Here is a 25,178-nt window from a genome sequence, read left to right on the forward strand (position 1 = left end):
CTTGCTCCTGAGTCTGCATCATTTATTTAAACACACACACACACACACACACACACACACACACACACACTCACACATACCACTACCACCATGACCACTATCCATCACCAAACAGCACCACCACCACTAGCACCACCAACACCATCACCACCATCAACATCACCAACAGCACCACCACCATCACCACTATCCACCATACCATCATCACCAGCACCACCATCACCACCACCACCACCATCAGCAGCACTACCACTATCACCATGGCTACCACCACACCACCATTACCACCATTACCATCACAGCACCACCATCACTGAATAGTGGCAAGCCATTCTGGTTGTTAAGACAGGAAGAATTAATTCACTTAAATTGCATTTGCCAAATATCTTTTAAAAAGCCAGTTTGCTTCTCTGAAACCTCTTGACCCAGACCTCATAAAAACAAAACAGTGATAGACACCTGGGGCTTCTGAATGCCAAGTTCTGTCATTCCCATCTCAGCATGGAGATGCCATCCATTTGCTTCCTCGCTGTGTCTGGAAGTGTTTCCAGTGGGGTAGGAATGCTCTGTATCTCTGAACACCTGTGTGTGTGACCCCCTTCTTCCTCTTGGGCATGTATCACACAGACACCTGAGCAAGTCCTGTAACACAGCTGCTGTCTCTGCCTAGTGACTGCTTATTTTTCTGCACCCAAATGAATGTATCAGGGAGCAGTCTTTAGTTTCCCACCTCCCCCACCGTGCTAGTGGAAGAACACACTCTTATTGTGCAGAGTTTAAAAGTATTGCTGGCAGTTGCCCCCTACCCCGCAGCATGGTTCCTGCCCACTTCCCTACTCATCCTCAGTCCTCTGGGATTAGGGGTTTGGCCTTGCTGAGAGGCCAAGGAGTTTGCTGGGGCTGTTCTTTCCAGTAGCAAAGACACTGTTTTATTCTGAAGATTTTTTTTTTCACATTGTATTTTTTTACAGCTATATGTATGGCTTGTAAAACTAAACAAATCCCTTTGGGGGGGCAGACATGCTTATCTACAGTTGGTTCCAATCCTCCCCTTTGCAGCCCCAGATTCTGCCCAGATCTGGGGTGACTGAAGGGTCTGAAAGGCTAGGGGAGTTCCCTGGGCTAGAGTTCCATAGGATTCCTGGTTACCTGGAATGCTGAGCTAATTTGGGGGACAGCTTTTGATTCACCAGAAGCATCTCACAATCGAACTACATGAGGAAAGGTTTGCCTAGGTGAAGTTCCCTTGGTACTGCAGACTGGAATGGCTGCACAGGGTCTTATGGAGCCCTAGTCTAAGAAATTGCTGAAAAACTGAAGCATCTTTCCAGGCTGCCTTGCAGCACCCAGCAGCAACCACTAGGTGGCAGTGTGGCGCTGCAGGAACCAGGGTCCAGAGCTTGCCTTCTTACTAGACACAGACATCCAGGAACAAGGTGTGCCAAAAGCCTGTGCCCATTTCCCAATTCCAGGATGCATTGAGCACTCTGGGCTGCTTTGCTAAGACAGCGCACTTTGTAAGACCAGGGCTGCCTGTTGGTTCTCTCCTTCCTTTAAGTTGTGTCTAACAGTAATCACACTGGGGGTGGAAGCTACCCTGTCTTCCTGAGACACATGCACATCCTTGTTTTCACACTGCCCAAGCTTGGGTCTGATTCCCTGTGTGGCCAAGGAACCCAAAATGTGTGTGTAGTGCCCTGGCACGGATTTGCATCACACCGTCCTGATTGTAAACACGATGGGCACCAGAAAGAGCAGTTTGCTGTCCTTTCCTGTCCAGCCCCCTGCATGCCTGCTTCCAGTGCTATCCATCAGCTGAGCAAACGCAAAGGTTAAACCTTATCTTCCAGGCAACCGGTCTTCCAGTATGAATCACTGCACTCAATGTCTGGGAATTAAGACCCACATGGCTGAATTTGCCTTCTGTGCAAAAACAATGTGTCCTTTCTCCAGGGAGCTGGAGGAGTGGGATATCAATCATTAGAATAGCTACAAATCTGCCCCCAGCTCCTTTATGCCCTGCCTGCACCCCAATCCCCCTAACAAAATAGTGAGCATGTCAGCCAAGGTGTCAGTGGAAGGGCTCTTGCTGAGTCCCATGTCCTTCAGTATTTGTCCAATGGCTGGTGACCTCTGGAACCCCAAAGCCAAGCAGGTTTGGAGACGAGGCAGAAAGAAGACACTCACAAATGTGGGTCTGAGGGATTCCCTGGCTGAGGCTCAAGTGGTCGGGATAAGGATTCCCCCACTGGCTACAAGAAAACGAGGCCATATGATTAAAACCATTGGCTATGGGAAAGCAGGAAGACGCTGAAGGAGCTGAGATCTGTAACTTTCCACAGTGGGGCGCGCTTGGGAGGAACCCAGGCAAAAGCCGCTAGAAGTCTTGAGATCACACAGTATACACGGAAGCCACAGAAAGAATTTATTAGATTTTGCAGAAGCATGAGATAATGTACCACAAAATAGTTTGATTTTACAACATAAAGTATGGTAGGAAGTTGTCAATGTACAGTGTAGTCAGCAAAAAGAGAAACAGAGCAGTTTCACATTTTTTTTTAAAGGTGATGGATGACACCTGCGCTTGTCCTTAAAATAAAATAAAATATAATAAGAAAACAGGAGGGGCCCAGCAGAGACCAACCTGATTTGCAGTTCGCATCAGAATCTAAATCTAGTATCACCATTATAAGAAACTATAAGAAAACTATTAGAAAAATAGAACATCAAACGAGCAAAAAAATATCATACAATTTACATAATAAAAAACACACAACTCTTTTGTAATGGCTCCATATTCAGTAGAAGAAAAAAACTTCCTGGAGAAACCACAGCTATTCAGGTTTGATAATAAACCAACCCTCATTAGTATCATGACCCTTTTGTGATCCTTAAACCCACTGAAGCTGAAAGGCACAACGGAAGCAGGAAACATATCTTAAATATATATTATAACTTCTCAAATGGGAAAATAAGTCCCCAAACTGAAAAAGTTTGTCATCGAGAAACATGAAACCATATACCTTGTTAATCAATTAACAAAGTCTGAATGCATCTCCCCACCCCTGCTTCCTGACCCTGCTGGACACATTATCCCCTGAGAACATCCTCTTGGACAAGGTCTCTGTCTCACGTGGGTTTCTGGCTGGCAGGCAGTTCAACTGTTAACAGGACGATCCTGGAGGGCTCCTTGGGAACTGTGCCTAGAGCGCCTTGGTCTCACCAGGTCCCTCTGGGAAGAGAGCCTGTGGCTCAATGAAGCAATGGGCACCAAAAGGCTCTGGATTAAGAGTGACAAAGATGAAAGCCGGGTGACTTATTTTTGCCTTGAGAATCCATTAGGCACCATAACCACAATGTCACTTGGAGTGTAGCATCTGGCACCACCGCATCAATGAAGCATTTCATGATCCCTCAAAAGTCTGACAAATGTACTTCTCCCCTGGGAGCCTCACATAGAATACTCATGACCATGGCAAACAGACAGGGTTTGAATTTTACACAATTATACACAACATATACTCAGTTCCGTCTGAACTTGAACTCCGTAAGTTTTGCACATGCATCACACATCCTCTGCCCAAGTAATTCCCGTCCTGGGAGCACAGGAACCCACTAGAGGGTGGACCTGGACACACTCCTCCACCCGTCCATCAACACCGAGGACAGGCGCCCTGGCACTTGGGTGCCAACGGAACTTAACCGTCAGCTCCTATTAGCAAGAAAAAAGTGTCAGTGAACAGGGCACATTCAAATAAAAAAGGAGGGTTCCAGCGGGGAGCCAGGAACGCTCCTGCAGTGAGCCCAGTATGTCCAGCAATGCGTAAGAAAGGCTGGGTGGGGTCTGTGCAGGGCATGTCCACACATGGAACCCAGTCTCCTGTCCAGTACTCACAGCTGTCCAAGGCTCACCGTGCTGGGCAAGAGCCTACAGCTAATTCAGAATGCCTGCTCGGTGTCAGCGGGGAGCGGGGAGCAGGCCCCTCACAAGTCTCCCAGCATCCTGCATGAAGCACCCCAAAGTGCAGGGCGGCCCTGGGTCTCCTCCAGATGTGCACGCGGCCACACCAAAGGTGCAGGAGGGGGCGCTCCAAGGCCTTGGTCAGGAAGGATGGGTGTAGAATCCCAGAGGCCCCTCGTCCTGCAGTCACTTCCGGCCACAGGCAGGGGAGTGACATGTGGGGCTAAACACTGCCTCAGCACTTGGAACTAGGTGGCTGATTGCCAGATAGAGATAAGGGATTCAATGGAGTTTTTTTTTGTTTGTTTGTTTTGCCAAATGGGGGAAGATTTGAACAATTCTGAAAACAGTATGAATTTAACAGTTTTCTGAGATGGCCCAGGAAAGAGGAGTATACAGTTTTCCCTCTTGGATTGAAACCATGTGTCCAATGCACAAAAGTCCACCTGAGAGGCGTGGACGGGGATGATGGGAGTGCCACCCAGAAGGCAGCTCTCGTGCCAGCCCGTCACTGGGGTCCCCCGCTGCTGCTCAGGAGACATTCATCACCCCTATTCTTCAGCAGAGCTCCTGGGGGTTCCTACTATTGGCTTCTTCCTAAATTTGAGCCTGGCGAGAGAAAGGGTGCTTACTCATTGAAAATGAGTCTTTCTAATCTGAGTATCTGGGCCCGGTGCACAACAAGAGAAGACAGGGCATTCCACAGGATGTGTGCATCTTCAGAAGGTTTGCACATCCTGACTACGTAGGAAAATACCACCCAAGTCCTGAAACTGAGAATGATATTCTTATTTGCACAAGGGGTTAAGAGATGTGAAACTATTCTTTTTTTCTTTTCTTTTCTTTTTTTTTTTTTGCCTGTGTGTTTTTATTTCCGGGGAAGGAATGAGGGATGTGGTAAGAAAAGGCTTATTAAAATTGAGAGGCTCACCCCAAATACCATTCCATGTATCACTGCCCCTATTACACAGAAAAGCCCCCTGACAAATGCACAGAATCTTTAATAAAAGCAATGAACTCTCCATGCAAGTCACCTTATGTGTGCTTTCTGAAGAAGTTTTTCCTCTAACAAGGGAGGGTACAGGGGCACCATATCCCCCACCCCCGACCCCTGTGAGCTTCTGTGTTGCACAGTAAGCATTTGACTGAGGAAAGGAGGGCAGATCTGTGGCTGTCAGCAGTTCCCGTGATGGGAGACTGTCTGACTGTGGTCAAACCCCCAAACACCCCTTCCCACCGTGCAGATTGATGACGACACAGGCCGACACATCAACTTGTAAACAGACCATCAAGCGCTGCTTGCACAAAGATTTCAGCCAGAAAGGAAGTTAAAGAAACAGAATGCTCTCTCCCTCCCACCTCATTGCTCACCCTCCTTCCTCCAAGTTCTCTTTGCCTATACAGAAAAAATAACAGGAAAAAAAAAAAATCAGGCAAACAAACCTAATAGGTCATAAGAAGACAACAGACAACTAAAACCCCCAACAAAATAAGTTAATGTTTATGAAAATATTTTACAGCACCAATCTACATAAATTTAAATACCTTTCTTTGGAAACCCAACCCTTGGGGTCTTAGGATACTCCCTCTGGGACATTCACAGATGCAACTTGGAATAAAGCTTCCAGCAAGTGGTCAGAACTGGGCATAATTCCCTAGCTCTTGGCCATGGGCCACCCTCCATTGGCTGACCTGGTCTTTTAGCTGCTTTATTTTTATTTTGTGGTGCTGGGGATCAAACCCAGGGCCTCGCACATGCTAGGCAAGAGCTCCGCCACTGAGCCACAGCCCCAGGCCAGTTTCACTAACGCTTACATCTCTCTAAGAACCTCCTGGAACAGAGGGGAAAAGACAAGAGCCATCAGTCAATCAAGTTTCTTCCCACCCGATTTGCATCAATGGCCAGGCAGGAAAGAAACAGGAATCTAAGCTTTAAAAGCAGCAGCTACTTCTCTGTGGTGTCTAAAATGCGGCTCTCTCTCACCCTCCCTGTGGGCTCCGGTGGTACTTTAAATGGAAGTGAGGCTCCATCAGCATTCCCCTTCCCTGGGCTTTCATCTACAAGGAGTGTGTGAAATGGTGTTGGTCCTGGGTCCCACCCCAGCTACAGAAGGAGGGGACAGAGTGCAGGGTGTAGACAGGAGTCACAGAAGGACACTGAGGTCTCCGCTGGACCTCAATGGTATGGAAAGCCGCAGCATCTGGACCACAGATACACAAGAGCAACAGGACTCCAAGTTGCCTCCTTGTGGACCACACACCCCGACCCACAGGCCAGCGGCTCACAGTCATTGTTTGGCCATTTTCCAAGTTAATGTTAAGCCCCAACTTAATCTGGTGGAGTGATTCACAACTAACAGGAGGATTCAATTTCCTTATACATCAGAAGCCAAACAGACCATGTCAGGGGGCAGAAGTGTCACAACCGCAGACCGAGCTGCCACCTGTTTTGAGAACCTTATAACATCCAAAAGACTGGTGCGCAAGCCACCAGAGGGCAAGACTTAGTGAATGGAAAAGACCCCAGAGTGTGAAACTCTTCTGGGGCCAGTCCTACACAAACACAGTGTTCCAGTTACTCAGGACACATGGCCAGCAGCGACAGACACCAGAGCAGCAGGAACTCTTCCTGACCTCCAGGAACGGGACTGGAGAAGGTCCCCTGGTCTATGGGCATGCACGAGACAGCCAGCCCTCCCCTGACCTCAAGGCCTTTGTTCGCACCAGAAGCCTCTCGTCTTCTGTGCCTAGGATGAACCGCCTGCCCTCGGTCCTGCTCCCCCGCGGTGGGCTGGGTCTGTGACTGTGTCAGAGCCAACCTGCTCAGAGGGCACTGTGGGGAGAGGCCCAGTCCTAACACCCCATCTGGAAGCAACTCAGAGGGCAGGAGCAAGGGAAGTCTAACAGCCCTGTTATTCTTCTAGTGAATTGCTGTCACTCGGCTCTGGGGTGGCACTGCTGGGGACACACTGTTTTGTGGTACTCATCTTGGATCTATGGCCGGCTGTTTGGGGCTGAGGGGGGAAATGGCTACTGGAGGTCTAGAGTATGTATGCTTGCAATACCAGAGCAGTCCCCAGGGAGGGAGACCAGGTGACCTCCCCTCTGCCGGGGGCCATAGCAGCACAGCCGGCTGGCGAGGAGAGGGGCTGTTTTCTTTGTTCAGAGGGAAGTAAGGAGATATATGGCCAGCCACAGCCAGGTGGCCCTGGCCAGGGAGCTGTCTGGAGGAGGCCGGGGCCTCAGGCGCTGGCTGCGGCTGCAATACGGTTAGTTGCACCTTTGGTGGCACTGGGGGTGTCGCGGACGAGGGTGGTTCCTATTATACTGGTGGAGAGTGAGGTGCTGCCCAGTCCTCTGCAGACATCCCTCGGGGCTGCCATAGCTCTGGCCAGCAAGGCTGCATGTCACTTGCACTGGTTCAAATTGCCGTCGGGAGTCTTTGCCTGGTCAGTGCCCAGGGACGCCTCCTCGCTGTGCCACAGCCCATAGCCGAAGTAGATGACGAAGCCTGTGGGCCAAAAGCAGAGCAGAGGCGTGAGCAGGGTGGGCGGGGCTACCCAGCACACGTGGGGGCTCAGGTGCAGAGGGCCGCCCGGGCGCGGACTTCTCCATCTGCACAAACTGGGCACGTATATAAGGTCAGCCAAGGTCATCGACTTACTTCTCCTATGCAAAGCTACCCACATCCTTCCAGACGTCCTCACACTGCCCCTTCCTGAGCAGCTGGGGGTAAGGCCAGGGAGAGCCTCAGGGCCCCAGCTTAACCCCTACTGCTCCTGACGAAGGTGGGATTTGGGGCAGGTTCTTGGCTTTCTGCCTAGTCCCACTGCAGGTGAGGGAACCTACTCAACCTGAAAAGCCAGCATCCGTGACTCCAAAGGTGTTAGTGGGGCCTGCAGCCTAGGCTTCTAACCCCTCGCCCAGGGACTGGCCAGCGGCCCCAGGGCCACCTTGTGCGGTTGACACATGGGAAGAAGCTCAGGAAATGACCTCACGGGGACTTCTACGGGGGTGGTGGGAAGAGGCGCTCCTCACCACCACCAGCAAGTGGCCACAGTGGGCAAAAAGCAGCTGTTTTAACGAGTGCTATAGAGTCTAATCTCACAGGCGAGACTGCAGAGGAGGACCTGTCCCTTCACCTAAAGAGGAGTATATGTCCTTGAGAAAAAGTGCCGCTGGGGACCCTGGGACACCAAGAAGTAGCAGCCATCTTGCTATAGCACCTGAACCCAGGGCTGACAGTCTTGTCAAGGACACAGCCCTCAGGGCAAAGGTCAAGGAGGGGCTCCTGGGCATCAGTGTGAGGACTCAGACACTGAGAGGAGAGACCCAGGTAGAGCCCCTCCAGGACCAGGGGTCAGAGGCCCACAGGGACTGGGACACAGCCCTAGAGAGGGTTCACTGACACCCAGGCAGCAGACCCCCAGACCACGCACCCCTGGTCGTCACATGTCAGGAACAAGAGAATGAGTCCTGTCAAGAGCCTCCCGGCCCTGGCAGTACCTTCCCCGGGCTCTGAAGTGCTGTCCTTCTGTGAGGAAGACACTATCATCAGTCGGTGATCCCATGCCTGCCAGGGTCTACAGTCCCACACAGACCCGGTGCGGGCCAGGCTGCACAAGGCCCAGTCCAGATTCTTCCGAATGGAGTAACAGGTATCTTATCACCAATACTCCGAGCCTGGTACTTAGTAACATCCAGCCTCAGCCTAACAAGGTAACCAGCTTGGGCAATAGATTCTTACCTTGAAAAGTATCTAAAAGGGAGGGGAGAACCTACAACCTACCAGGGGGGCCTAACATTGTTTTAGAAAAAACAGTTGATGACGTGTTTCCTTGTGTTATGAAATCTGGAACGAAGGAGGGTCTATGACATTAACCTCCCAGCCAAATAGCAGGCAAGACAAATGAGCAGCCCTCATAGGCCTGAGGGCAGGGGGAGGCCCCAGGAGAAGGTGGAAAAACCCCTGACCTAACATACCTATGAGCATCCACACAGCAAACCGGACCCACGTGCCCTGGTCCAGCTGCATCATGAGATAGATATTCACAAAAATGCTCAGGACAGGAAGCACCGGCAAGAAGGGGACCTGCAGAGACAAAAGGCGGTGTCAGATCACAGAGGGTGGCGACTGCAATGCACATCCCCACACCTTCAGTTCACACGGACACGCCCACCAGCAAATCCCAGTAGGTGGAATTGGATTCCAAGCCACTAATTGCCAAAGTGAACTTCTTTCTAATTTTCCTCTCATTATTCTCCACTTCATCTCTAAGGTAAAACTATTTTATGATTCGTATAATCTCAAAATGTAGAAGCTTGGAAATGACATGTAATCCACTGAGACAGACATTTACAGTAAGTCCCCGTGGACGAGGTGCACCCCATCGCCCGAGAGTCACGGCTTTACTCAGCAGACACCCCCTGTGTCCTAAGGATCCCTGCCCCATTTCCCAAGGACAGCTGGCCTGAGCACCTCTGGAGCACCAAGGTCTGGAACAGCCTCCCAGCAGGACCAGGTCTCAGATCTACCAGGAGATTCCCCACAGGTCTATTAAGCTGAGGTGCTCACCTTGAACGAGAGCTTGGTTTTGCTTTCGGACTGCCTCCAGATGATGCCCGTGACCAGTGCACACAGGAGGATAGATCCCGTGACCAGAAAGATTGCCCACAGCTCCCCATTGCCCAGAGCCTCTCTTCCAAGCACGGCCACCAGGCACAATATGATGATAAGAATTGCTAAGAGGGAGAGAAAAAAAAGAGGGGTACAGCTCAACCAGTTCTCAAGTTCCTACAGGTACCCTCCGTTCTCCCCAAAAACCTGTCCAGAGGGAACTTCATTTCTGTGGAATCAATTACAATTTGGACAGAAAAATTTATGTCACAGTCTGTTAGCAAACCAGATATTCATCTTCTCCAGCAACGTCCCCCCCACCCCATCCCCATTGACAAGAAACCCTACAGTGCCAACAAGCAAGTCCCCACACCCCTTACAGGGAAGAGGCAAGCTCTTACCTATGAGGCTGGCTGAAATGTTCACAACTAGCCCAGACAACTTGGAAGGCTCCATGTTTTTGGGTGACAGTATAGCTTTCAAAGAAAACTTCTCTGCTTCTGGTAAAAAGCCTGTCTGGGAATCACTGGTGCTCACCAGTTCATTCTGGTCGACTTGATCTAGCTCATCACTGGTTCTGGCCATCTGGTACACCAGGTTCGGCTGTTCTGGCTGATATCTGGAAAGAGATGCATGGGGCATGACCACTGTAATCTGCTTTCATTAAGGGAAGAAGCACACAACTGAAGTTCTCAGCAAGCCTTCAAAGATAAATTGCCCAAGACACAAGGCATGAAATAGGACAGAGAGGGTCAGAATGGTATAGAGACTGGGAAGAGACCTGGGTACTTCTTCCAGCTTCTCGGTAACACCCTCAATGTCTGTTTTGGGGGAATATGACCTCCTCTGTAAGGCAACTCAGTCAATGTCCCAAGAGTTTCTCTACGAATGTGAAGAAGGGGCCCTTGAATGTTAAGATATTAGGCCACTTCCCTCAAAACCATGTTTGCAGAGAGCTAAGAGTAAGGACAGAAATAGAAAGCAATAACACTAGAATCCTGTTTGGTGCAGAGAGCCAGAGAATCCTGTCTGCAGGCTGATGGATTTGAGAAATTCTGTTTGCGTGACCTAATTGGATCAATTTATTCTAAAACTCCAAGAGCCTTGGAGTAAATAACTCTATAGAGCTGGGTGAAGGACCGAGCCTGAGGCATGATTTCCAGGACAGGAGCTACCTGCAAGAAAAGCTTCCATTTTAAACGTGGTTCCTTATCTTTGCCCAAAATGAACAAAGTGCAACTCTCTTCCACAGCTTCAAAAAACAGAATGCCTTTTAAATTCTTTTGCATATTATCAATTCTAAGAGTGAGCAATAAAGATAGTTAACTGTTTTTGCATGGAGTCTCCTGTGTAACATGACCTTGGTCAATTAAGAAAGTGGAGGAACCTTTGAGAACATTCTAGCATTGTGCCAAGGGAAGGAAGGAATAAAAGGCATGTAGAATAGTTTTAGCTGATTCTACAAAGCCACCACTGAGGCTCAGCTCAGGTCCTATGTAAATTAGGTGCTGAGTACATCAGAAATGGGACCAACGGCCTCACAAGTATAAATACCTGAAAAGAAATGAGGACATTCTTGCAGGTCACTCTAGTGACCAACACTAGAGTCTCCATGAGCACATGGTCTCATGACAAGTGCCACCTTGGGCCATCCCTGGGGTGGAGCCCTGTCTCCCCACAGTAAAAGGAAAACTGAAGCCTAGAGCTGTGCTTTGGGAGGAGGTACTGGGGTGGGTGAGAACACCAAGCCCTGATCTTGGGCCCAGGAGCCACTTCATTGTGACTGTCCTCAAGATGGAAAGAGCCAGACCCTGGAACATGTCCCTGAAAATCAACCGAGGCCACCCACACCAAGCAAGGGGATTCATTTTCCCAGTCACAGTGCAACCAGGCTCCAGGAGCATCACACAGTTCCTGGATCCTCCCAGTGCCCTCCAGGGCCAGGGCCCAGTCCCCTCTATCCCAAGAATTTGGACAGTTTTAGTCATTACCCTAAACCTTCAAAAATCTTAATCCCAGGATCCAGACCCAACAGTGGAGCTGAGAACCATCTGTATCTTCCTAACTTCTACCCAGAAAAAATGAGGGCACATGATTCAGGAAGGTTGGGGCTACCCTGACTCTTTTCAAGTGTTTCCAACTGCCACACCATACACTGTCCTTGGCAACTTCCAAAGGAGCTGTCACCAACCTAAAAGTTATGCCACATTTTTTATTTTATTTTATATTTTTTAGGAGAGAAAGAGAGAGAGAGAAGAGAGAGAGAGAATTTTCTAATATTTATTTTTCAGTTTTTGGAGGACACAACATCTTTATTTTATTTTTCTGTGGTGCTGAGGATCAAACCCAGCGCCACGTGCATGCCAGGCGAGCTTTACCGCTTGAGCCATATCCCTAGCCCAACACATTTTTTTTTCATATTTTATTTTAAGACAGGGTCTTGCTGAGTTGCTAGGTGCCTGGCTAAGTTGCTGAGGCTGGCTTTGAACTCTCAATCCTCCTGCCTCAGCCTCCTGAGCCGTTGGGATTATAGGCATGTGCCACCATGCCCATCCACATAAGCCTTTTATTAGGATGTTAAATGGCTACATGCACCTACCTTTGTCATGGAGCCCAGAAACGCCATACGTACCGTAAGACTAAAACACAGGCAGCCACCAGAGAGTACGCCAGGAGCGTGCCAATGGACATGAGGTCCACCAAGTCCTTCAGGTCAAAGAGAAAGGCCATCACAGCTGGGGAGAAGACAGACATCAGGATCCACAGATGGTCCTCTGCAGAGGTCAACACCGGGACCACCACCCACCACCTGTGGTCTAGGGCACACGAGGCGCACTGCTTTTACTCCCAGCCCCAATCCCAGCCTTTCCATGGAAAGATACTGCTTCAAGGGAAGACAATGTTCAGGATTAAAACATAGACGCGGCTTTCAACAGATGGTAGCCATAATTAATAGTAATAACTAACATTTGTATAAAGAGGACTTTTATCCTTTTTGATCCCCATTGATAAACTTCGCAAGCCATCCCTACATACAGATGGAGAAACAGAAGTTTAAGGTTTAGGAGACTTATCTAAGGTTACACAGCTAGTGAACGGAAGTGCTGGAATCTGAAGTGGGTTCCTGTGACTGAGTCCTCTACACTCAACTGACTCACAGACAGTCATGTCAGTCCATCCATCTATCCATCCATCAATTATCCATCCACCTGCCATCCACCCTTCATCCATCCAATCAGTCATCCACCCATCCATCCACTGTCCATCCAACACTCATCCATCATTCTTCTATCCATCTATCATCCACTCATCTGTCCTCCATCCAGCACTGTGACGGTCACTGGGTGCTAGATATACACCACCAAACTGGCCGATGGCAACAGGGATAGGAGGCAGCAGAGGCCAGTCTGGTGCTCTGGGAAGCCTCACGGGGCTCCTAACCAGGCAGGTGAGTAGGGAAAGTGGAGCTATTCTTCACGTGTTAAATCGCTCCACATGGGAGAAACTTGGAAGAGTTTTTTCCAAATGATATCAGCCCCGTCATCATATCCCCCCCGCCTCAAAAAGAATTAAACGTGCATGCTTGAACTAGGCCTGTAGCTCCGAGGTAGAGCACTCGCCTGGCATGCACAAAGCCCTGGGTTTGATCCCCAGCATTGCAAAATAAAATTTAAAAAAATTTTTTTAAAGTGTGGGTTTTGAAAATTTATAATTTCTGCAAGATGTGTGTCTATTTATGTCAGGGTCCATGTCAAGTTTCCCATTTTAAAAAGGAACTTGGCAAGACCTGCTTTGGGATATTTTCAGATCACATGTAATCAATACAAGTTAAAACATAAACATGAAAACATTATTCTCCACAAATATTTCTGGAGCCCCACTAGATCACTGCACACCACACAAATTTAAATTGACGATAAAAAATAGGATTAAAGAGCAATGAAGGCCTTCTGGATAATTAGAACAGTATCCAACTGTGCATGCCAAAGATGCCTACGTTCCTACTCATAGAGAAACCCAAGACAAATTTCTTCCATGTGAGGTGATTTCAGAAAACCAAATACTTATCACTCTTGCCAAATGAAGAGAAAGCAAATCCCTGGCCTGGTGAGTGGTATGTGCTTTATAACTACTTAACAGATTACAGTTTGATCTCCTTTTATTGGCACGGGGAGGAAATTAAGGCTTGTCTTTTGTATGATCAACTCACATGTAAACACTGAAAAATATTACTATTTCCAATTCCTTAGTCCTTCAGATGTACTGGTCATGTTCTGATATATAGCCCCCTTTGACCTGACCACCTGGATCACTTGCAAGAGTGTAAATTACATTTAAAAAAAAAAAAAAACATTGAATAATTTAAAAATTGCTTTCTTCTTTTATATCTATCTACCCACAGAACTAAGCATGCTCTGCTAGGGCCTAAGTAACATAACTTAGTAAATAATTCATGCATTGAAGACGGTCAAGTGTCTTGCCAGTGGCCATTCCACAAATCACAGAGGTACCAATCCTGACTGGTGTGTGACTGTCATGTGTCCCGATTTATCAGAAAGAACCACAGCTCTAGGTGGCCTGGCTGCTTTGAACATAAACACAAACCAGGAATCAAGGATCACCTCTGCCCTTCTTGGGTATGCATCTTCCCTCCATCTCTCTGGGCCTCCATTTGTACATCTGTACAATGGGATGGAACCTGACTCTCAGTGCTCATGCAATCATGAAAAAAATCAAGAAAGAAGGAAACTACGAACACATTAATGGAGCAGAGTGCATGAAAGCAACCTCTCACTTCCCCTTTCCTTCACTGGGGTCCCTGGAACGTGACACAGTTCAGAGAGCTCCTTATTCCACTGATTTCATCCGTCAAAACTGACCTCTCAGAGATGGACCTGATTTGATAAGAGAACCCTCCTCTGGGTCTGCCATTGTTTATAAACTTAGAAGCAAAAGGCTTCATCAGTAACACTCTCAATATCCTCCAGGGAATTGGTGGCACGTTGTATTAAACACCAACTTTTAGGGACACTCATTTTCCAGAGAATCTATGGGTGAAGATTCAAAGACATTGGATTTCCAAGGAATAACCCAGTGTCTCACTTGGCTTGTCTCATGCTAGTTGCCAGCCTGCTGAAGTCTACCGAGGGACACGTTCAAGGTGGGAAAGCCAAAGGTTGTCCTTGGAGAGGGTAAGGAGAGCTCACACTGTCTGGGAATTCCATCATGCCCTCTGGCCTCTCTGCCTTCTGTCCAAGAAGGGGCAGTTATCTTTCAATGAACCAGTTCAAAGTGCAAAACCCAAGAGTTAAAAAGGCCAGTGAAGATTTCTCAGACAGGTGTGATTGATTGGTGCCTTCCCAGCCTCCCTGGGGAGTGAGAACTCAATTATTAAGACGCTAGCATGTGAAGTGAGTTCCCGAGCTTACCAGCAATGGCACCTGATGTCAGTGTGGCGATTATAGGGGTTTTGGTCCTATCATTGATTTTGGCCAAAAATTTAAACAGCAGTCCATCCTCAGCCATGGCGTAGATAACTCGTGGCATGGGAAACATGGAACCTAGAAGACTAGGCAGAGGAAACAGCAAAACACGTGAGTAAAACAAAATGCGCTCATCAGGAACAAAGGCGCCATATGCTACCGTGCACAATTTACCACCGAGGAGAGGAGGGAAGCCGGTATTTCTCACCAAGACCTGGCTTCCCTCCAAACTATGCAAAGCCCACCTCAACCCCAGGAAAAGCACATACTGCAAGAGAGGGCTAGGGTAAAGAATGCAGAACGTCTAGTGTAAACTAACTTGTGATCCAGACGTAATCATTAGGAAAGGGAAGTTTTGTATTTATTCATACAATTATTTCTAGTTGAATCAAACAAAATAAAAGCAATCACGCATTCATGAGGATTTCTCTCTGGCAAATCAATATTTAGCAAATAGATCCTGTTTACGCAGGCTGGCAGGAAATACCCAGGGCAAAATGTTTCTCATTACAAGGCCCTTACTCCTTTTTTTCCAAAGTAGTTCCTGCTTTCTAGTCAAACTAAGGGCCAATGGGGGGCAAAAGAGGGCCCTGTCCAGAGGCCAAAGTTAGGATCAGGGTGTAAGCCCCTGTTAACCAGATCACATCCAAACATTGGCCTCAGGCTCCTCAGGATGAAGACCCAGTTCTCTCCCCTGGTCCATGGTCTTGCTATCTGTGGTTACAGTTACCCATGGTCAACCACAATCCCAAAGTATTACATGAGAAATTCCAGAAATAAACCATTAACAAATGCTGAATAATTTGTATTGCATTATATTCTTATAATTGTTTTACTTAATTATTAGCCAGTGTTGTTAATCTCTTACTGAGCCTAAATCATAAATTAAACTTAATCACAGGTACAAATGCATTGGAAACAATGTCATACATGTATGCATTCAATACTGTCTGTGGTTTCAGGTATCTCCTGGGAGTCTTGGAGCTATCTCCCCATGGATAAGAAGGCATGACTGTATCAATAACACAGCAACTTTGGGGATGATTAAAAGCAATGGCGAAGAAAAAAAAAAAACACACAGTCCAGGTTGGGGTGCTGGCTTGAGTTCAAGAGAAAGGAGGGCTTTTAGTGGTGAATCCACCCGTCATGGCTTCTCATGGTTTTTACAGCCTTCCCCCTTCCCCAGAGTGCCAGGCTCCCATGAGAAGCATCCACAGAAGCCCCTCTCACCTGGTGGAAAGTGCGCAGAGCGAGCCCACAGCCACTGCATACTTGGCGCCCTCCCAGCCCACGTGCTTGAAGGCATCAGGCAGGGGGCTGTCTATGTCCAGGCAGAAATAGGGCATCATGAGCGTGAGGGCGGCGGACACCCCGAAGTATGCAATGAAGCAAATCAGGAGGGAGGCCACGATGCCCACAGGGATTGCCTTCTGGGGGTTCTTGACTTCTTCACCTGGAATCAGCAAGGACTCAGCCAAGGAGGGTCAACAGCACGAGGCAGCCCCACCACCCACATGACACCCAGGACCCCTCAGTGTCAGGGAACCCATGCAATACCAAGAACAGCCCCCTACGGTGCTCAGCCCCACAGAATGGGCCCTCCTTGCTTCCTACTGTGGAGGGGCAGCCCTGGGTGACACACACAGGACAGCCCACAGCCTAGGGTCGGTGCTCTGTGCCCTTGTGCTGTGGTCGGCTAAGGCAGACACCTGTTTCCTTTGGCTGAGAAAACGTGAAAGGCTCCAGGGAGCGGGGCCTATTCAGTCCACCAGGATGACACTGTTTCTAATGGCCTCGTTTCTCCCAGATGATGCAGATATGAAACCAGGCTGCAGCCAGGCCGTCGTCCTCCCCTGCTAACCAGCTCTGTCAGTTATGTTCATGAGGCAGTTTCCTGGCAGGAACTGCCACTCAAGGAAGTGATAAAGGGGGTGGGGGGACATCAGCAGGAATCACAGATCTGTGCGTTACTAGTGGGCAAAAGAGCAGCAATCAGAAGGTGCCAGCAGGAAGTGAGGTGTCACATCGTGTCGGCCACGGGTGGCATGAGTCCCGCCTGCCTGCTGGGGGATCCCGGTGGGGGCGTACCTGTGGTGGCGATGCAGTCAAAGCCCACGAAGGCGTAGAAGCAGGTCGCTGCCCCTGACAGGACACCGGAGAATCCGAAGGGCATGAATCCACCCATGTCGACTTTCCCTTCTTTTGTGTCACTAGAAAAAAGAGTCAAAGATTAGGACATCTGTGGTGCAGTCTGGTACAAGGAGTGGAGTGTATCTCCTAAAGAAAAGTGACCACAGACTGTTCCCCCACCACCCTGTTAGACCCAGGGCTTCAGACCCTTAGGCCACCATCCTTAGGCTGGGGCATTTTAACTCTGTGGATAGCAGGACTCTGTCTTTCCGAGTCCAGAGCCACAGTGGTATACACTATCCACCCTTCCAGAAGCATCTTTTCTGTACTGACTTTGGGAGAGACAGGCAGGGAGTCCAACAGGAAACAGGAAGACTCTAGCCACTGCGGCTGGTCCCATGCCCTCCTCCCCAGACCCTCAGGGAAAGACATGAGCAGCCAGTCAACTGCACTGTCCCTGTCCCAGGTCCCCTATTTATCAGTACTCTCAAAACAGATATTTTCCTGGAGACTAAGGTTAAAAAAAGTGAATTGTCCCTGTCAACCCTAGCATTTCTGAGGTGCCCCTATCCACCAGGTCGTGAGCTGCTGACATGCCCTGAATAAAAATGAAGGATGTCACCCTTGATGGTTCCTTAACGACTGGGGGGGGGGCACCAGGAAGGCTGAGGACTCCATGCCAAGGAGGAGGACAGCACAGGGAGCTGCATCATTACTAAACCCCAGAGAGACGGGCAAACACAAGGGCAAGGAGTGGCTGAACGCGCTTTTGTCATCCAGACAGATAACAAAAAAAGTGTGGGAGAGAGGGAAGGAAAGGGCTCTGGGTGATGCATGGAGGGAGGAGGCAAAGGAAAAGATAGCTACTGGTTCCCAGGACTGTGTTGGGGGGCACCAGATGACCCCTGAAGCTGAGGGACAGAGGGCCAGGTGGACTCCTAGAGCCGTGAGCAGAGGTGAACCACGGCAGCTGTGGCCCCCGCTGCACCTGCTCCTCAAACCCCACCTGACACTAGCGAGGCCAGATGTCGGGACACCATCAGCTACAAACAGGAGCAAGGTCCTGCCATTCAAAGATCTGCAGGGGACGCTGGCAAGTAAAACCGACCATGCGCAAAACAACAGAGGAGAAAGGGAAGGAATAGGACGCACACTCTTGCACTCGATCATGTTTGTGAAAAGAAAAGCCAGAAGCTTACACACAAAAAATAACACAAATGACTCCCCACTGGGGGTGGGCAGGAGAATGAGGCAGATGAAGAAAGAAACGGGAACAAGATTTTTCAATGGAAATCTTAATATTAGGATATATGAACCATGTGATTACTTTACTCCAAAAGTTAAACTCAGCTTTTAAGTTTGGGTGTTCCTGGTCCCAGAGGCCCAGCAGGGATGGAAACATAAGCACAGAACCCGCTCCACGGCGCCTCAAGCCACAGCGTTTACAAGCATTTTTAGAGCCTCCTCATATACCATCAATTATTAAACTGGCACATGCACGTGGGGCGCGGGTCCATGCGTCACTGGCACTGCCACCGTGGGTAAACAGGCTCATGGGGATGTGAGATACTGCCACCACTGCCACCTAACCAATGGCAGCTGGTGACAAAGAGAAGCTACACCCAGGCCTCAGTGCAGCGTCTGTCCCTGGCAGTCTGGGTGACCAGCCTTTCTGCATTCCACTCAATGGGTTACTGAGACGTTAGAAGGAAGACAGCTGACAACGTACGGGTCTGTGCCACTAGGTATCACCCTCCGGTATCCTAACATCTCCCTGCCACCCTGACATAACTGTTGGCTGTCCCTGACCGGGACATCTCCCACTTCTTCTACCTTATTTTAGTGGGCCACATGGCCACTCGGAATCGAGACTGTGCACTTCTCAGATCCTCCAGCTGTAGGTGCAGGCACATGACTATGTTCAAGGACATCAAAGCAGACATGGTGTGCACATCTTCTGAGAAATGCCCCAGATTAGGGCGGGGAGGGAGGGTGCTCTTCTCCTTTTCCTTTCTCCTTCCTGCTGGATGGAGTGGGAAGAGCCATTGTGGGCTCTGGGGTGGTCTTGGAAATGTGGGTCATGGACAAAGCGATGAAATGGAAGAAGTGGATTCCTCATCCAAGGAATGGAAGATGTTGGACTGACCATGTCCACATGTTGACTGCAGAAAGCTACGTCTATCTCAGGAAGTCCGTGTGATTTTTCCACCGTAACAGACATCACCCAACAAAACCTCAACAGACTGCCATGTGACCTGGACGAGTTTCTGTTACTTCATGTGTTAGCCATTTCCAGGACATTGGGTAAAGCCAGAGTGGTGGCAAGGAGCTATCCAGACAGAGGGTGTCACTCCTGTCCCAGACCCAGTGACAAAACAACTTAGGCTGGAAGGCTTCCCTACCAGTCACAGAAAGAAAAGTCATCAGAAAATCCTCCCAACCTCGCACTCTAAAGCTCCCGTGTCATCATTTGGTTGGGAAAAGCCCCGTTATTTCAGTGGGACAAGCAATTTCATGCAAGACTTCATGGCCATTGTCATAGACACAAATCTGCAGCTGGAGATTTTAATAAAACGAAAGAACCAGCTCTTCTGCCAGCCTACAGAATCCACTTCTTAAAGTGGCTGGTCCCTTGCCACCCCAACAGCAGTGTCCCAGGTCTACAGTTGGAACTGAGGAGCACCACCCGTGACCAGGAGGCCAGGGCAACAAACACTTCTCTGTCTGGAAGACCAGCGCAGTTCATCATCTCCAGGGCAACCAGAGAAGGATGACCCATGAAAGTGACACCGTGGCTGACACAATCAATCTCTTGATAGAAATAATAAAATTAAATTTTGACTAGCAACCAAGAAACAAGAAGAGCCCTCTGTATTTCATTCCTGACCTGAAAACAGGAACCAGCAAAATATGCTCTCAAAGTTTTCAAAGTCTACTATGATAGTACTTCAAAGCATATTTTGAATTGACTTTACTCCACCCTGAATTAATAAATTTGGTATAAATACGGCTCTGGAATGCTGGGGAATGATATGGTAAAAATCCTTATTTCTCTGTCATAGTGTTTGGAAAGGGAAGGCTGATTTTTATTGGAACTGATAACCACATAATAGCAGCATTAGTGACGTTTCATGCATCTCATTCAACACCTCCCTGTTCACATTCCAGTAGTCATACATCACACTCTTGCTGATCATACCCCTGGCCCTTAACCAATGACCAACTTGGTTTGTGTTAATGCCGAGGTCCCTGGTGGGACACAGTGTTCCTCTGCCTTTCTTATAGCTAGATGTGGCCACCCACTAGGTCCTGCCAAAGGAATGCAGACACAGCGACATGTGTCTTCTGGGTCCATCTTCAAAAGCCCTAGGCACACTCTCCCCAATCTTTTCCTTTCTGGAAAAGTGGGCTCATGCTTGTGCCCATAGCGTTGCACTGACCAGGCAGGGGAGGACAACAAAAGAAATCACTAGGGATGACAGATGGGACAGAAGTCTGGGCTTCCAAACTGACCAGCCACTGCAGGAATGCTCACAAAAGGACCTGGCACATCAATGTAATGACGGAAAGCTACTGCATATGAGGAAGGTCTCCACCATATAGCAGTTGAACCATTAGCCTCAATGAAAACAATCACAGATAAAACCAAACTCTTCTCCATCCTGGGAGACTAAGATTCACCTGAAAATCTAACAGAGGATGAAAAAGATACATTGATTGTTTGCTTTTGTTTCCTAAATAAGAGCTGTTTGGGGAGGGCTTCCTGGGTGGAAGCCAGCTCTCCACCCACCTTCAGCTCTGGGTATCCGGAATGACAAACATCAGGGTGCTGGGGCCCTCCTGTGTCAGGGCTCGGCAGCTCAAGACAGATGTGAAAGAAAGATCCCCTGATCAAAGTTCCACATTGATAATATCATAGGAAGGTGTTTCGAAATAAAGTGGCATCACCAAGGAACCGCAGAGAAAATCTTTTGAATATGAAAATTCACAGGTTAGTCTTGTCAGCAAAAATAAGGAAAAAGATTAAAGAGTCTCACAACCACCCTGGACCACATAAATTTGAAGTTCCTCGTCAGGCAATGTTCTGTCCAGGGAATAAACCTTAGCAGAAACTCCAAACATACCCAACACCCTCAGCTCCTTCACTGTAAAAAACAGCAAAGCAAAACACCTTAACAAATTCAGATGATATTAGTTTTGAAAGGCAAATATTATCTTAATCAATTACATCCCCAAATATGTGTGTGTGTGGTGTTAAATACCAAATATGGAGAACTGTCACCTGCCAAGAGACGGGAGAAATGACTCACTTGTTGTGATGGGGATTGCAGGATGAATTCCGGATATCCTCCGGTGTCAGTTGCCAGTTTTGGATGGATCCTTTCACAAATCCTGACACCACTATGAAGCCCAGGACCAGAACATTGATACAAGTGAAAATTTTGTTGACCATGGCTGACTCCTTCACCCCAAGAGTTAAGAGTCCTGAAAAAGGGGAAAGAGACAACTCTTGAGTGTGTTAACCACACACTGGGTTAAGTCCCCCCAGAGATGGGACAGGGACCTAAACAATCAAAGTCCAGGCAGTGCTTCTCCAGATACCCAAGTTGGCTTGGCTTTCCAGATCCTCTTGGGAACTGAGGACCCCCACCACGGGGCATGAAAGGGCCACAGCGATCCGTGTCGAGCAAGCAGAGGACTGACAACCTGCAGGCCAAGTCACTCCCGCTTTGGGGAAGGACAAACGATCTGCTCGAGCAGAGTTTCACTTTCTCTGAGGAGATGCCGTGCTCCGTTTCTTGGTACCAGGAGAGTTTTTCAGATGACAAAAATTATTCAGATGGACTTTGGGATGTTAGTCATGCTGGCAGGAACGACCATTTGTGGTTTTGGAACCACGAACACAGATGGTTCCTCGTTGGACTCTGGATATAACATCATGTCTAAGCTAGACCAACTGTAGCTGGTAAACTCAGACTTTTAAGACAACAAAATGAAACAAACATAAAACCGTACTAAGTGAAATAAAACGGCTCAGGGACCCCACGATAGCTCAGGGGCACATGACGGCACTGTTTTTGAGGCATGGGCTCCAGGATCACCTTAAGGTGATCACGCCATTTGGGGACTTCCATGGTACTGTAGTTTGGATCTTAAGTGTCCCTGAAAGCCCCACGTGGCAAAGGATTGCTCTCCCAAGCAGCATTATTGGGAGTAGTGGAGCCTGGTAGGAGGTCTTTAGGGAATTGGGGTCATGCCCCTGAAGGTCAAATGGGCACCCTAGTCCCTTCCTCTTCCTCTTTCACTTTCCAGACATGAGGGAAGCAGTTTTGCTTAGTCACACATTCCCACCATGAGGTTCTGCCTCGCCACCAGCCCAGAGCAACAAGGCAAACCATCATGGACTGAAATCTCTAAAACCGAGCCAAAAGGAAACGTTCCCCTTTCTAAGATGACTATTTTTGGTACATGTTATGGTAACAGAAAGCTGACCAACACACAGGGCTAAACTCTGATGGTCATGAAAAGAGGCCCAGCGCCACTCAACCACCACTCTAATTTGAGACTACTGACCTACCATGGACACCTTTCATATGTTTTAAAATAAAAATTGCTGTGCATATTAGATTGGATTGTGAAATACAGACATTAAAAGAAAATTGAGTAATTAATTACAGGAGGGAAGGGGAAGAGATATCATCACACTCCAATATATTCTTTTAGTGTCCCTCCCTTTCATGTTTATGAAAATGAAAATCTCACTACAGTAATGCAAACTTATTTTCTGATACATGCTTTTCTGCCAACTGGACCAGAAATACTGCTGAGACTGCTGGTGTGAAATTATTTCAATTACGTGGCGTGTAAAGGAAGGCATGTTGTTTTTAAAACTCATCCAAAGTTTTCTAACCCCAGATGAGAATCTGTCTGCATTTTAGCCTCACGTTCCATGAAGGAGAACTTCATTCTAGTGGCCAAGACACCTACTACCACCGCTAATAAGAAGGTGTCATTGCCTGTGTCAAGTAGTATCTGGGATTTTAAAATACTGTAACCACGACTTACTTCTGAAAGAGTGTGTTGGTGGTTGTTCGGTGGAAAACCACCAAGAAGTCTTTAAATGCCCAGACACACCTTGGTGTGACAGACGGAGCTCATTCCTCCACATTTTCCTGGCAGACAAACAACTACTTTTTCTTTTCAAATGGTCACCCACTGGGTCAAAAGGATTTCTATTCCTGAGTCACTTGTACAAAGAACCTTCAGTGCTAACAGAATCTCACTCCATGAACAGTTATAGTCAATACCTTACATTCTTTCTTTTTAACACTTTTCATTAGTGCAGTTTAGTTTTATGTAGTAGTGGGACTCATTATGCAATATTCACACATGAACATAACATAATTCAATAGACTTCATTCACCTCTCCGCCTCCCTCCCCATCCACTTCTCTACTGATCTTATTATTATTATTATTATTATTATTATTATTATTTTAAACTACTGCATTGTAATTATATATAGAAATAGGATTCATTGTGATATATTCTTACATGGATAAAGCGTAAGATTGTCTTTTAATTAAATGGCATACAATTCAATGGCTATTCGACAGGCCGACTCTGTGTGAATCTATGAGAAGCCATTAGCACAGGGACAAATAAACAGAGGTCTCCATGCATTACCAAAAAAAAAAAACAAAAAACAAAAAAAACGGGTGGGAGGTTGGATAAAAAGACAAGAAAAAAAAGGAAGAGGGCCGGGGGTATAGCTCAGTGCTAGAGCACTTGCCAGTCATGTGCAAGGCCCTGGTTCCATCCACAGGGGAACAAAAAAAAGAAGAGAGACAAACTTAACAAAAGCCTGTCAAGGAACCTCCTCCACCCACTGCACCAGCCCCATGTCCCTGTCAAGGTGTGGCTTTACCTGTTAAGATGAGGATTATAATCACAGCAAATATGTCAGGGTTTTCAGCCAGCACGCCGGGGGCATTCAGGGCCATGTGCTTCCGTGAGAATTCCCCAATCGGTTTGCCTATCAGCTCGTCAAAGGTCGCACTCCAGGCTCTCGCTACACTTGACGTACCTGCCACAAAGCACATGCGGTAATTCTAGGACTACTGTCAACACAATGTGCGTCATCAGGCTCAATGTTCCCAGCACCCATGCAGGGTCACAGACAGCGTGCTGGGACCTCACAACAGCAGCCTCACCACAGTAGGTACCAAGCCAGAAGAGAGGCTCAACCAGCAACTGGAGTGAAGAGGAAAGTGTGAGAAGGCTTCCAGGGCCTGGAAAGAAGCATGTTTGTGCCTCAACGCAACATGCATGCAGACCCTCATGTTCACATGGACATCTCTGCAACTACGTGCCCTGGTTCACAATGGTTAAACAGAACAGTATTTCAGCTTTACAAGGGGATGAAAGCAACATGCGTTCCGCAGAAACTACTTTGAAGTTTGAATCTGCATCTTTGCTGGATCTCTCGCAATATTTGGTGTGGTCCTCTGTTTCAATGCTGGTCAGCAACAGTGACCACAGCTCCTGGTTAGCCCCAGGATCCCAGGGGGACACAGTGAAACTGCAGAAGACTGGGCTGCTAAGCTAGGATGTTAGGAGGATGACCTGCATTTTCAGGTTATGATATTTTCATATTAGCGATGGGTTGATCAAGGTGAACCCCACTGTAAGTCAGGAAGCATCTGTATGTATAGTTAAAACCCAGCGTATGTTTGCATATATACATATGTAACAATAAAATTCCTACAAAAAAGAAGTTACCCCTACCACCTAAGAGGCACTCTGACAGCATTTATTCAATTTTATTTGATTTCATTAAAAAAAAAATACTGATGACAACTTGAGAAATTGATTGCATGATGTAGTGTTGGGATGCAGCAGGCAGTCTGCTTAAGAAACCCCTTTTGCAGGAACACCCCCTGGCAGTAGGGCTGATGGTACCTGAACCCCAAGATCCCCTCTACAAA

At 47.9% G+C, this 25,178-nt stretch overlaps 1 protein-coding gene across 3 annotated transcripts in view; it reads right to left on the bottom strand.

The window, feature by feature from the left end:
• Positions 1-2,402: 2,402 nt before the first annotated feature.
• The window catches only part of Slc7a1 (solute carrier family 7 member 1), a 70,685-nt gene continuing 47,909 nt past the window's right edge, over positions 2,403-25,178 (bottom strand). For all 3 annotated transcript variants that reach the window (XM_048800775.1, XM_015484182.2, XM_048800776.1), the window contains 10 exons: positions 24,119-24,277; positions 21,502-21,676; positions 17,150-17,271; positions 16,292-16,514; positions 15,008-15,147; positions 12,211-12,313; positions 9,980-10,197; positions 9,537-9,703; positions 8,945-9,053; positions 2,403-7,472 (listed from right to left, as the gene is read on the bottom strand). In XM_048800775.1, the coding sequence (XP_048656732.1) occupies positions 7,369-7,472; positions 8,945-9,053; positions 9,537-9,703; positions 9,980-10,197; positions 12,211-12,313; positions 15,008-15,147; positions 16,292-16,514; positions 17,150-17,271; positions 21,502-21,676; positions 24,119-24,277 (1,520 nt within the window). In that variant the 3' untranslated portion in view covers positions 2,403-7,368. The remainder of the gene's footprint in view (positions 7,473-8,944; positions 9,054-9,536; positions 9,704-9,979; positions 10,198-12,210; positions 12,314-15,007; positions 15,148-16,291; positions 16,515-17,149; positions 17,272-21,501; positions 21,677-24,118; positions 24,278-25,178) is intronic.

This window comes from Marmota marmota, unplaced genomic scaffold (assembly GCF_001458135.2).
Source record: "Marmota marmota marmota unplaced genomic scaffold, marMar, whole genome shotgun sequence".
Lineage (NCBI taxonomy): Eukaryota > Metazoa > Chordata > Mammalia > Rodentia > Sciuridae > Marmota > Marmota marmota.